General features: G+C 32.6%; 1 protein-coding gene across 2 annotated transcripts; it reads right to left on the reverse strand.

Moving 5' to 3' along the window:
• Positions 1-955: 955 nt before the first annotated feature.
• LOC127722064 (gamma-aminobutyric acid receptor subunit beta-1-like) lies at positions 956-11,313 on the reverse strand. 2 transcript variants are annotated; one of them, XM_052228916.1, is made up of 8 exons: positions 11,171-11,313; positions 9,380-9,505; positions 7,270-7,461; positions 5,782-6,042; positions 4,857-5,012; positions 2,801-2,977; positions 2,296-2,343; positions 956-1,184 (listed from the first exon to the last, which is right to left on the reverse strand). In XM_052228916.1, exons 1-8 carry the CDS (start codon positions 11,183-11,185, stop codon positions 1,131-1,133), a joined length of 1,029 nt encoding a protein of 342 aa, XP_052084876.1. In that variant the 5' UTR covers positions 11,186-11,313; the 3' UTR covers positions 956-1,130. The 2 variants fall into 2 exon arrangements, with proteins under 2 accessions (XP_052084876.1, XP_052084877.1); XM_052228917.1 differs by having other exon boundaries at positions 1,127-1,184; positions 2,847-2,977.
• Positions 11,314-12,114: the final 801 nt, after the last annotated feature.

Raw genomic sequence — 12,114 nt, forward strand, 5'->3', positions numbered from 1 at the left:
AGTTTTGAAGCCGTGGTTGCATTTCACCTGTGTCTCCAACAGCGAAATAAGATCTAGAAACCGCTCGACTCCGTTCGTAATTTCGTGCGTACGTCCAAATGACCTTGGGTAGAAAATTTTTGTCATAGTTTTCTTGGCTTCTGTGACAGGAATTGATTCTATATTTGATATGCAGCTTAATAATGTTAAAAGTTGTAGTGTGTAAGATTTTCAGAACTGCTGTGTAACTTATTGTGTTTGCCGATAGTTTGAAATTTTACAACACTCAATGTATGTACGATTGGTCGTCAACTTTTCTTGGCTTCTATAAAAATGTATATTTGGTCTGGAACCTAATAATGTTGAGTTGTAGCGTGAAGGCAATTGTTTACATCTATCGTACAGCAACTTCCTGTTTTCCAATAGCTTGTAATTTTACAACATTAGGATTGATAGAAGAAGGCTGGGTGTATAGTTGCTTCGCGTCAGCTTTGAATATCAGTGCATATTGAAGACGGGAACGTATAATGAAATAGAAATAGACATTGCTTTGTACTAGACCGATTGTCCGAGATGGATGTATGTGCTCACAAGGTAACAGTTCACACGAAAACGTGTTTCCGTACCATGTCGAACATGCATGCAACATTTGCCACTGGACGTTAAGCAAACAACAATCAATTAATCAATCCTTACCTTGTCACGTAATTCGGACTCTGTATCAAACCATTTTTTTCTTTTAAGCCTAAGTTTCGCTTTCTTAGCGGCGAAGCAAATACAAATTTTAAAGTTTTTGGTTTGACACGACCTGGGATCGAACCAACGACCCCGCCTTTGAGTTGATCACGCTATCAGGATGTCACCTATGCGGTTACGTGGTTTGAACAAAGAAGAATTATTGGAGGTTCAACATAGAGTTTTGTGTTCAAAGGAGTCACACATTTGATTTAAAATTATTTGAAAAAACAACACTTCAGAAAATAAAAAACTAATGCATGTAATTGTTTTTTTGCTGTACACTTCACTGCAAATATAATATCAGGCGATATAAGTGAACTATTTATTATAAAATGTTCTATTGGACAAGTTGAAAGTACAATATCTGCACATTTAGACTTTAGACTTCTGAACTATGTGCAAATTACTTCTTTTCAGTGTTTGTGTGAAATCAACCACGCATCGCCCATTAATCGGATAGCCTTTTCCTGAAATAAACAAAATGAGGGTACACAAATAATTACATACGATTGACAGTTTCCGTCGAATTCATTAACAAATGTGTTAGCATCTTGACATCTGGCTATATTGGAGACAGCGTGTTCCCCACAAGATCTATTTTGTGGGGTTTTTTATCGTTGGGTTGTTGTCTCATTAACGTGTATTCCACATTCTCCATTTATTAATGCCAATGAGAGTTAAAACTATTATGGACAAGGGACACTTGTTCAGTTCCATCTCCGGAACAAGTAAAGAAAAGAACAAATACGTGTTGTGATCTGTAATCAGATACAATAAAATCTTCCACGCTATTATCAAAAGTAGTTTATATTCATCATGTCTTTACCAAAAGTTGGCATACATTATGGTTTGGTGAATATATTAATTTAATTCCATTTTGGTATTAAAAAAATGTAATTAACACTTTATAAATTTAATGCGTCCGGAGCGCTTTTGTGGATTAACCTTCATTAGGAACACTCAAAGCCGAATATTTGAAAGCCAATGATGTATAAGAACCGAAACAGTTGTAGAGCAGTGTGATGAAAAAGGAACTAAAATAAAAGCCGAATCCATCTAGGGTTAACGTTGCATGAGGGTGTTGAAACCTTTGCTTCTTAATAATTTATAATTTTATCAACAGAAAATTTAAGAAAGGTTTGTTATAAATCATGTCAGTACCAGTACAGAAGTACTGACTACTAAGCTGATGATATATTAGGGGAGTAATAGTCCACCAGCAGCGGTATCGACTTAGTGCTGTAAAAAATGAAAGAAAAAAAACACCAAATAGATGTAATGCGTCCGAAGCGCTATTATAGATTCACTTTCATCAGGAGCGCTCAAAGCCGATTATATATTTGCAGGCCAATGATGCTTACGAACCGAAACAGTTGAGGGGATGAATTAGTTTAGTAGGCATTTTTACACGAATTGGATTTGAATAAAACAACACATTCACCTGAAGAAAAGTGATACCCATCGCGCTAAAAGTCACGTGAAATTCCTATAAAAATTATTCCAAAGTTCCCATGTTGAGATCCCGAATACCATATACATTTTGTACATGTAATATAATTAACAGTTTAGAATGCTTACTTGATATGATTGTTCTTTCGACATGATAGAACTCCTTCGTATTAAGTACTGAAAGAGAAATAAGAAATAAAAAAGCAACGTAACTATTAAACCGAAAGTATCTATGATATAATTTTCCTCGTCCTTTTTTGCTCAAAAATTAAAACCCCCAAAAGTGTGAAATATACTGTAATAAATGTTTCGTATGACCTAGCGTATATCATCTCTGCGGGAAATTAAACAACGCTATCATTCTTGATATTTGATTATGAATTTAATCATGTTGGTGCAATCGAAAAGAATGTGATTTATTTTAAATTTCAAAATTATCTTGTTGTCTTTTGTGTGTTTTAGGTTTTTTTGTGTTTGCTTGTTTTTTTGGTTTTTGTGTTTTTTTCAAATATCGCTATAATATTATTAACTTGACATGCTTGATAAATTTGAACTTCACATTTTTTAGCGGGAAATTAAAACCTCGTCAAATGTTATATGTTCAGTCAGCCTCTTAGATGATTAGTGAACATACCTTTATTAATACAATGGAAATAAATATTAGATGATAAAGTGCATACAATATAACAAGAGAAACAAACGCCCAGAGGTCAGCTGTACTTTGTGTGTCATTGTCATCTATTCTGGACAGTATACTGTGCCAAATAGTGCACAGGAACATGAATATCATACAAGCCAATATGTATTTATCCTACAAAGAAAATAAAGACATTGTTTGCTTGCTTATTTTTTTACCCTTCTGTTGATGTTACATACAATTTCATAGATATTTAAAAGGATGTCACAATATGATTAAAGAACGTTTTTCCAACTGATTTTTGTAGTTTTGTTCTTATGTTGTACTGTAACACCACTGTCCAAGGTTAGAGGGAGGGTTGGCGCCTTCATACGAGTTTAACCCCGCCACATTCTGTACGATGACATATAGTTGTTAATTTCTGTGTCATTTGGTCTCTTGTGGAGAGTTGTCTCATTGGCAATCATACCACATCTTCTTATTATATTTATGCGGAAAGCTGTAGACAAATCAGCTTACAATCTAATCATACAGCCCTCAAAAGCATCAATATTAAAAAATGCCTGAACAGAATAGGCAAAACAATCTCTATTCCTTTTTGTCTAGTTTCAGTACACTTATCGTTTAAACATTCTACAGTAAGAGACTAGGTACAATAACCTTAAAATATATATAAAGACATTTTGTAAAAGGGATCTGACAAATATACTTAATTATGCCATTGGATCGATTTCTCACAAAAGACGGGTGTTATATATAAAAGAGGATACACTGTGCTCCGGAAGTACCTGGTATGAAACTCTCATACTGTTTTCATTCTCATACTGTTTTCATTTGTACTTTTATATGTTAACTTTAATTCTCACAAGTGCTCATTTCTGTGCTTTTTGGGGGTGTTTTAAGTGTATCAGAGCTTATTACCACTTCATACATTGTACATGTAAATAAAAAATGGGGGGGGGGGGGGGGGGGGGGGGGGGGGGGAGACAGCCATTAGCAATAACGTTGAGATTAATCTCCATTTGTGCAGCCCTACTCACAATTTTGCATGTTTATCTCTTTTTTCGTAACTGTTAAGGTATCTCATATTTCTTTAATTGCTATTTGTTATGATTTTTTGTATATATTATCAAGGAATGTTTTCTCATATTGATTGAGATATACACTTTTTTAGAGCAAGAATAATTAAAGGTTCTGCATCTTCAACAATGGCCACTTTTTAGAAAAAAAAACATCATCATTAAGGGGGAATAACTCTATCAAGAGTTAACTGACAATTTCAGTCATGTTGACGTATTTGCAGATCTAATCCTGTTGATAATTTTTCCATTTTCAAGTGTCTATCTATCTATAATTATTCTTTTCAACATAATAGGCAAAATGCATTAACTTTTTTTTTGGAAAAATCGTTATTAAAGGGCAATAATTTCAATAAGGAGTCGACTTACGATTTCGATAATTTTTAACTTATTTGTAGATCTTGTCTTGCTGATCATTTTTTGCAACTGAAAGTTTATTTCTATCTATTATGATTTTCGTGATAATTGGCAAAAATTAAAAAAATGGTAACATTCGTCGTTGCATGGCAATAACTCCCATAAGATGTCATATGACAGTTTTGATGTCAATAGACAAAATGTTGATCTCATCATTCTGGACATTTTTCTCTTCTCTGGTTTTCTCTATCTATAGTAGTTATTAAGATAAAAGACATAAACTGAATTTTACCCATATGTTTTATGCTTAGCCATGTCGGCCATGTTTGTCGGCAGGCGTGTCATAAGACACTTTTATTAAACTAGATACCCATTGATGATTGCGGCCAAGGTTGGTTACATTTAGTCCAGTAGTCTCAGAGGAGATGATCTTTTGTAAAAGTTAACGGACGACGGACAACGGACACCAAGGGATAGCAAAAGCTGAAACTGGACCTTCGGGCCAGGTGACTAAAATATATGCAAGGTCACGAACAGATACGAATTGCGAGGTTTCAGACAAATGATGACATACAAATTTTCTTAGAAACTAAAAGAAATACTACATGCATACTTACAAGTGTTGTTAAATATGAAATTTTCGGTAGAACTTTATTTGTGATGAATCTAAACGTTACACCAATTAGTATCAGTAAAAATCCGAGGAATATCCTGTTCTCTATCAGATCACGACTTACTGCAAATATTGTCAATGGGAGACAACTAATAAAGGTCTGAAATATGAAGCGGAATTTCTATGTAACCTTTATGTCTGAATCTGCATTTAATTCGATAAAACGCAAAACCATGTACATATAAAATATCATTAAACAAAATTATACGGTTTGTGTTTTGTTCATTGTTGAAGACAGTACTGTGACTTGTATAACTGTTCACACCTTTGTCCTTTTTCCGTGGATTATTGTCTCATTGGCAATCATTTTACAACTCCATATTTTCTTAAAGACAGGAAACTGTCATCAATGTTTTTAATATAAAGGATTAGATATTCAATGTTTGTTTAAATAGTTTAAATATCATCCAATCGGAAAACTTAGGCAGATTTCAGTACGCTATCTTCAGAGGTGTGCCAAATGAAATATCTTTTTTTAATTATTTTATTGATCTGTTTGGTGTTCAAACTACAATGCATACATACATTGAAACATCATCATGGGAGTGAAATTAATCAGAATCGCATGAACTCTTAAAAAGTGAGACTGGTGCTTCAACAGAATATATATACACACCTTCTGCTTTGCGTGCCTTACCTTGAGAAAGACATCAAATTTCAACTAAATCATACTCCGTTGCGAATTAACATATCATCCTGAATATGCGTGGAATATTTCCCACTGGACGTTAATTAGACCAAATTAAATCACGTAACAATGTATATGTACAGTACATTGTGAATTGTAATTAAGCACCATTCGGCATCTGTGTCTTGCTCATATAGAACAGTATTTTCAATGTTTTAAATAACCCTTCTCTGTAACTCACCATTACTAAGAGTATGTTCAATATAAAATAGCCAAACTTTCTTCTAGCCAAAGTCTTCAGTTTTAACAATGGAAACGTTGCGGAAACGAAGTCTGAAATGTCTTTAGAAATTTCTTTGATTTCAGCTTCAACAAAATCTCTAAGTTCCCATTCATGGTCTCCAGTAAAACACGTGACTGTCAGAGAACTAATCTCGTTTTCATCTTCCAATAAAACTACTTCGTCTGAGGGATGTTCAGAGGTTACGGATACACTTATTTCCTTCAATTAGGTGAATGAACATAAGTTAATAAATATGTAACTGTACATTAGGGATATTGGTTTTGCAAGTTATGACCCAGTCCGTAAAAGTATGAAATGAACATTTAGACAGAGGACAAAAATTGGCTATTATTAGCCCATACAATTGTTTACTTGTTGTTTTTTTTTTTTAGATCTCTACAGAAGGCCGTCTCCCTAATAGTATGCAGTCATTAATTGATTATCCTTCATCGAAGAAGTGCAAGAACGCAAAATGCCTTTTATGTTTTTGAGTGGAAACAAGATAAATGATGAAATAAGATGGATTTTTAAGATTAATGCTACTAGTTCTGAATCCGTTATGCTTTAAGGACACTTTGGCCTTGCACGCATGTTGATTAATGCATAGACTAGAATGGACTTCGCGCGTTATACAGTACAAACCATGGTGAGTGGATCAAAAAAATGCTATTCAAGATGTATAAATAAGCTGCCACGTTAAGTCGAAATAGGGAAGTTGAATGCCCAGTGCTTTGTATTGGATTATTTCAACACGTTTGTGTCTTTTTTAATTTTATTTTGAAATGTATATGTAAACTGTTATGTAAACTGTTATGTAAACTGTTATGTATATGCATGTTTAAGAAACATAAGAAGATAGCACGGGAACAAACAATTAAAAGAGGCAGGAAAACTGAAAACACATCTGACAAAAGACAATCATTCTAGTTCAAAAGACAATCATTCTAGTTCAAAAGACAATCATTCTAGTTCAAAAGACAATCATTCTAGTTCAAAAGACTGAATAAAACATTAAAGATTACACAAACTGAAATTACTGAAATATCGATTGTTAACTCATGCGCCATGTTAGTCGGAAGGTATATGTAAGCTATAAAAAAAATGTTCATTATCAATATATCGTTTACCTGACAATAGATTTTCCCTAACAAAATACAAAATGATCATACATTATTTTTAAACCAGTATTTATATATATATTTATAACCCATATGAACATGCAATTAAGTGTCATGTCCTTGTTACTAGCTGAAAACATTGTTACTTTTGAAATTAGTTTCTACAGGTAAAACTCGAAGAAAAAATTACCACAGGCCTTTCAATACTAAATTTCACCACATGTTTACATGTACAAAAATGTAGATGTGCACATGTGTTAAGTGCAATTTGTTCTCCTGCAGTGAAATGTGTCTTTGAGATGCATTTTTTTCACATAATAAAACTTACTTGAAAGTCAAAAGGGAAATCATGCAATTCTTGTCTTTCTCTAAATGTTCCTTTAATCCGCCGTTTTTCTACAATGTAAGCCTCGTTATTTTTATCAACCGTAACTTCCTTCCATACATTGTTTAAAACACTATTCTCTAGATTTTGTACCACTAGCTTCGGACTCCAGTACTCGCTAAAGTTGACTTTATCCTGCAAAGTTATTATGTAAAAGAAAGACTTGTGTATTAATTATTTGCACGTATATGAAACAAGACAAATGTTATGGATGTTCTGCATGCCCTATCATGTAAATTCGTCAGTTGGTGAAAGTGAGAGATCGCCATGGCCATTACAAATAAACGTTTATAAGAAATAACTGTCTTTTTAAAAAATAACCAATGATGATATTATAGAAATGACATTAGGAATGCTTGCTTCTAACGTTTCCCTCTGGAGCTTGACTAGCATATGCATGTTGAAAAACTCAGCATGTCGGTCTAGTACAATTAATATTAAAGAAATAGATAATTTAGATACATTTAAGATCAAATGTTCAAACTATTTTCTATCTGTACAGAATGAAGATGCCCGAATCTAATGTATTTTTCTGCTTCTATTGAATGCATATTATGTACTTAATCAATGTTATATATAACTGTATTATGTATTTTATTTTGTTTGTTTGTTTGTATTTTTTTTTTCTATTTTTTTTTGTTTTAATAGTTTTTGAAGGCCTCATGGAAGATTAACATGTCATTGTTAAATGTGTTACCTTCGTTAAATAAAGAATTTTATTATTATTATTATTATTATTACATGTATACTACTAGAACCAGGAATGTAGGCAAACCAAGCGAATGCGTTTAGTGGCACGCCACACGGTTTTGTTCATATTGTGTCCCAAAAAGATTCAGTGGTTACTTTTTATTTGATGGCGATGGCAAAATTACTAGTCTTCGTTAAAAATTAATAAATTTCTAGACTCTGGACGATTTTGAACTAGATACGGTATGGACACTCGTCTATTATGTAAATCGTATAATTCCTTTTTTCTGCTTATGTTTTTGACATTGTGTCCCATTGCCATACAGTCAATCTCTGCTTTTTTCATATAAAATAAATCAATAAATCTTCAATGTGGCCCTATTTTATATTCAAAATTGTCATTGGGTTTTAGGACTTAAACTAGAACATTATATCATTTAGACAGGAAAATAAACTCAAAGGAGAAATTCCAAAAAAGGGTATTTAAACAAACGACAACAATTAAATCGACTAGTGAGAAGGATAGTCAAGCACTTTCGTCGGAAACCTTCGAAATAAAAACTCAGGAAAGTAAAAATTACAAAGGCCTTAATGTTACTGACAATTAAAAGTTTTTTATGATGAATCCTGGTGATGTATTTCACATTTTTCAACAAAGCAAATGTTTGTAAGCAGTAATAGATTTTATCGCTTTTTATAATTCCAATATTTAGTGTTAACCCATTAACAAAAGGTATGCAATCCTTTATCATTGATTATTGTAGAAACAATATTTGGTACAAACAATGCAATAAATTGACTAAAAATACAATTAACTCCGTATGCGTTCAATTAAGTTCACTTGTTACCTTGTGTCAAGAAAATACTACAAAATGGCAGCTACCGTAAAGATTGAAGAATATAAAACTACAAATAGTAATGGGGAAAGGAAACGAAAACCAAAGGTAGGCTCATAAGTCTTTTCTGATATTTTGTAATCTTATGGTGTCACACAGAGGCTTACATGTAAATATAGGTAATACAATATTTGGTCACATTTTATAAACATTTAAAGTCCGAGGCGTAGTCGAGAGTTTTTGTTAGAGTTTGAAACAAAATAAATCTAATTTTCAATTGATAACTGAAAAGTATCAAAGCGTTAATTTTGAAAATGCTTGAAACAACTAAATGGTATTTAAATAAAGTCTAGAATGTATGTCTAATTATTGATTAGTTTTACTAGTATACAAAGAAGCGTGTGTACACAAAATATGTTACGATTAGTGTATACTGAGCTTGTCAGTTATAATGCGGATGTAGTATGGGTGTTACGATCTCACCAATAATCTGGTAATAGAGGAAACTATTAGTATTAAAAGTTTACCTTTGTATTACCATCTAACTTCTTCTCTCTCCATCTTGCCTGGATGAAAACATTAGCTGCATAGTTTTCTGCTACAGTCTCTATATCGGTAATTTTTAAGAAAACGATTTTTAAATATACCCTTTTCTGTAATAAAATAAGATATGAATATTACAAAACGTCATGTTTGGTCGTAAACAAAATATGTCATTTTAGAAATTGCAAAAAGTAATGCCAATGAGTGTCGGTCTCGGTTTTTTTAAACATTCCAAGAGCTACAGAGGACTGTTATGCATCATGTGAAGAGTGTCATTTGCTATATATTGCATAGTTTTGAAAATATGTAAGCACGATGCTCACGTATGATTTTCCCCCTAAATTCAGTTCTTTACCGTGTGACACATATTAAGAGCCACAGATTTAAATATCCTAGAAAATATTCAACACGAAGGCAATTTACGAAATAAATAAAATAAACAATCTGCCAATTAAAGTTCTGGCAACAGTACGTCGCATTTGGAAATATTTTTTCTTTAAAAAGCAACGGGTTTATTAGGACCTTCAGTTTTTTTTTTTTTCATTATTATTATTATTTAGATACTGCTAGGTCTTCAACAACGACACTAAATAACCCAAAAAATATCAAGATCTTGGAGAGGTTCGAATGTAAATTACCAACTCATTACCCGACACATTTCGTACTTATTTGGCCTTTTTAACTTGTTTGATTCGGGTTTCACGGATGAGACTATTGTAGACGAAACGCGCGTCTGGCGTACACAATTTATATCCTTGTATCTATGACGAATTTATTTGGTATGGGAATAAATAGCTTTTAGGTTCTAAATTGATATTTTGTTCCCGCTCAAACATCTTTGAAAAATATATAGCTGTATAAAAAAACAAGTATCCTAAACCATGAGGACTTTGCATTCGTAAAGCCATGAAAAATATCAGATTGCTAATGCATCTAGATATACAATTACACGTGCATGTATACCATATAGGTACATGTATACTTCATTTTTTAAAATATTGAACCTGCATTGTATATAAATGTATTCATGCATTTAAAAATAAACCCTTAAAGTTTAATCTAACTTGGTAATTAATGAAATAAATCCACCATAATTTCTTATGGTTAATCCTTCTTAATTAAATTACAGTTTCAGCTTTAGTATTGTATAACATCATAAACAATGTCGAATTCTAATGCAGTAGTCATTGTTAAAAATAGTATTCGAGATCGGACTGTCTTACGAGCCTCGAATGTAAGTAAATATTTAGGGAGTTAGATATCATAATACGAAATCACAGCAATTATGAAGTGATGATCACCCACTTCGAATTTGTTTGACATACGTTTCGGTAAGGAGGTTAGGGGTATTTTTAAAATATAATTTAATTTCGATACAATATGCATGTTCTTTTTGTATTGAATGCAAAACAACAAACCAGAGCAGTAAAAATCAACTTAACTATAAGTGTAATAGTTATTTTCAAACCATTATTGTATATTGATCAGAATTGATATATATTTACCGTTATTGTAAGTAAACATTTGTTAGTTAAATATAATATGAAATCACATTAAATTATAAGGTGGTCATTACCCCTCCCCCTCCCCCTTTTGAATTCGTTTGGCATTAGCAATAGCAAGGTGATAATAAGGCTATATAAACAATTATTTTCTATTTGGAAACCAGGAACATGTTTACATCCATGGGCTTAGTAATGAGAGTAAGAATATAAAACCAAACCAAATACGGTACGACATACCCGGTACCAGACCAGTATAAAAAAATAACTCACCGCTTTTTCGTCCATTTCATTCCATAGTGTATCTAATTTAGTTATTCTTTAAACCGTTATTGTGGGTTTATGTATTGATCAGAATTGTGATATATGCCCATATTGTTTTCATTGTCCACTGTACATAGAAGACATTTAAAAAATCAATTATGACGGTTTAAATTTTTGCGAGGTTCAAAATGGGCTAGTTAACCATATAATACATCGACGTTCAACTTATAAATATTATCGTACAACTGTGAGTCTACAAGTCAGTAAAATTATGAGAGAAAGGGAGAGAGAGAAAGCTTACAAATCTACTGTAGTAATTATGAAAGAGAGAGATATAACATATCTGCTGTAATAATTATGAGAGAGAGAGAGAGAGAGAGAGAGAACTGTAATAATTATGAGAGAGAGAGCTGTAATAATTATGAGAGAGAGCTGTAATAATCATGAGAGAGAGAGAGAGAGAGAGAGAGAGAGCTGTAATAATTATGAGAGAGAGAGAGAGAGAGAGAGAGAGAGAGAGAGAGAGAGAGAGAGAGAGAGAGAGGGGGGGGGGGGGGTGTTACAATTTACGGATCCTACATTGCCCTCGATAAGTTATTGCACTGGATTATCAACTTAGCAGAATCGGTCGAACAGTGGTTTTCTGTACAAGCGATGTCTTGTTCAAAGCTCAGCGAAGGGAGAGGGGGGATTTGGGGTTTGATGTAAATTATAACTTTGAATGAAAATCAGCAATACATTTCGTCAAATGTTGTCATTAATTAATGTATCATATCGTGTCGTTTCATTTACAGGAGACAAAATCAAAATTATGATATTGCCATTTTTTGCAATAAACTCCAAAGACCTAATGGGATCCCACCAGTACAGAACTTTGTTAAATAATATTAATAGAACTTTAATTTCTGTTGTCAATAAATAAAATATACAACGCAAGTTTAAAAGTATTAGGT

This window comes from Mytilus californianus, unplaced genomic scaffold (assembly GCF_021869535.1).
Source record: "Mytilus californianus isolate M0D057914Y unplaced genomic scaffold, xbMytCali1.0.p SCAF_12, whole genome shotgun sequence".
In the NCBI taxonomy this organism is placed as follows: Eukaryota; Metazoa; Mollusca; class Bivalvia; order Mytilida; family Mytilidae; genus Mytilus; species Mytilus californianus.

What these genes read in the sequence shown, in the direction of transcription:
- LOC127722064 (XM_052228916.1), bottom strand. An exon ending in ATTTCCCTTTTGACTTTCAA is followed by an intron (nt 6,043 to 7,269) that starts GTAAGTTTTATT and finishes ACCTAATTGAAG; the next exon opens with GAAATAAGTGTATCCGTAAC. An exon ending in CGAAAGAACAATCATATCAA is followed by an intron (nt 1,185 to 2,295) that starts GTAAGCATTCTA and finishes TGTTTATTTCAG; the next exon opens with GAAAAGGCTATCCGATTAAT.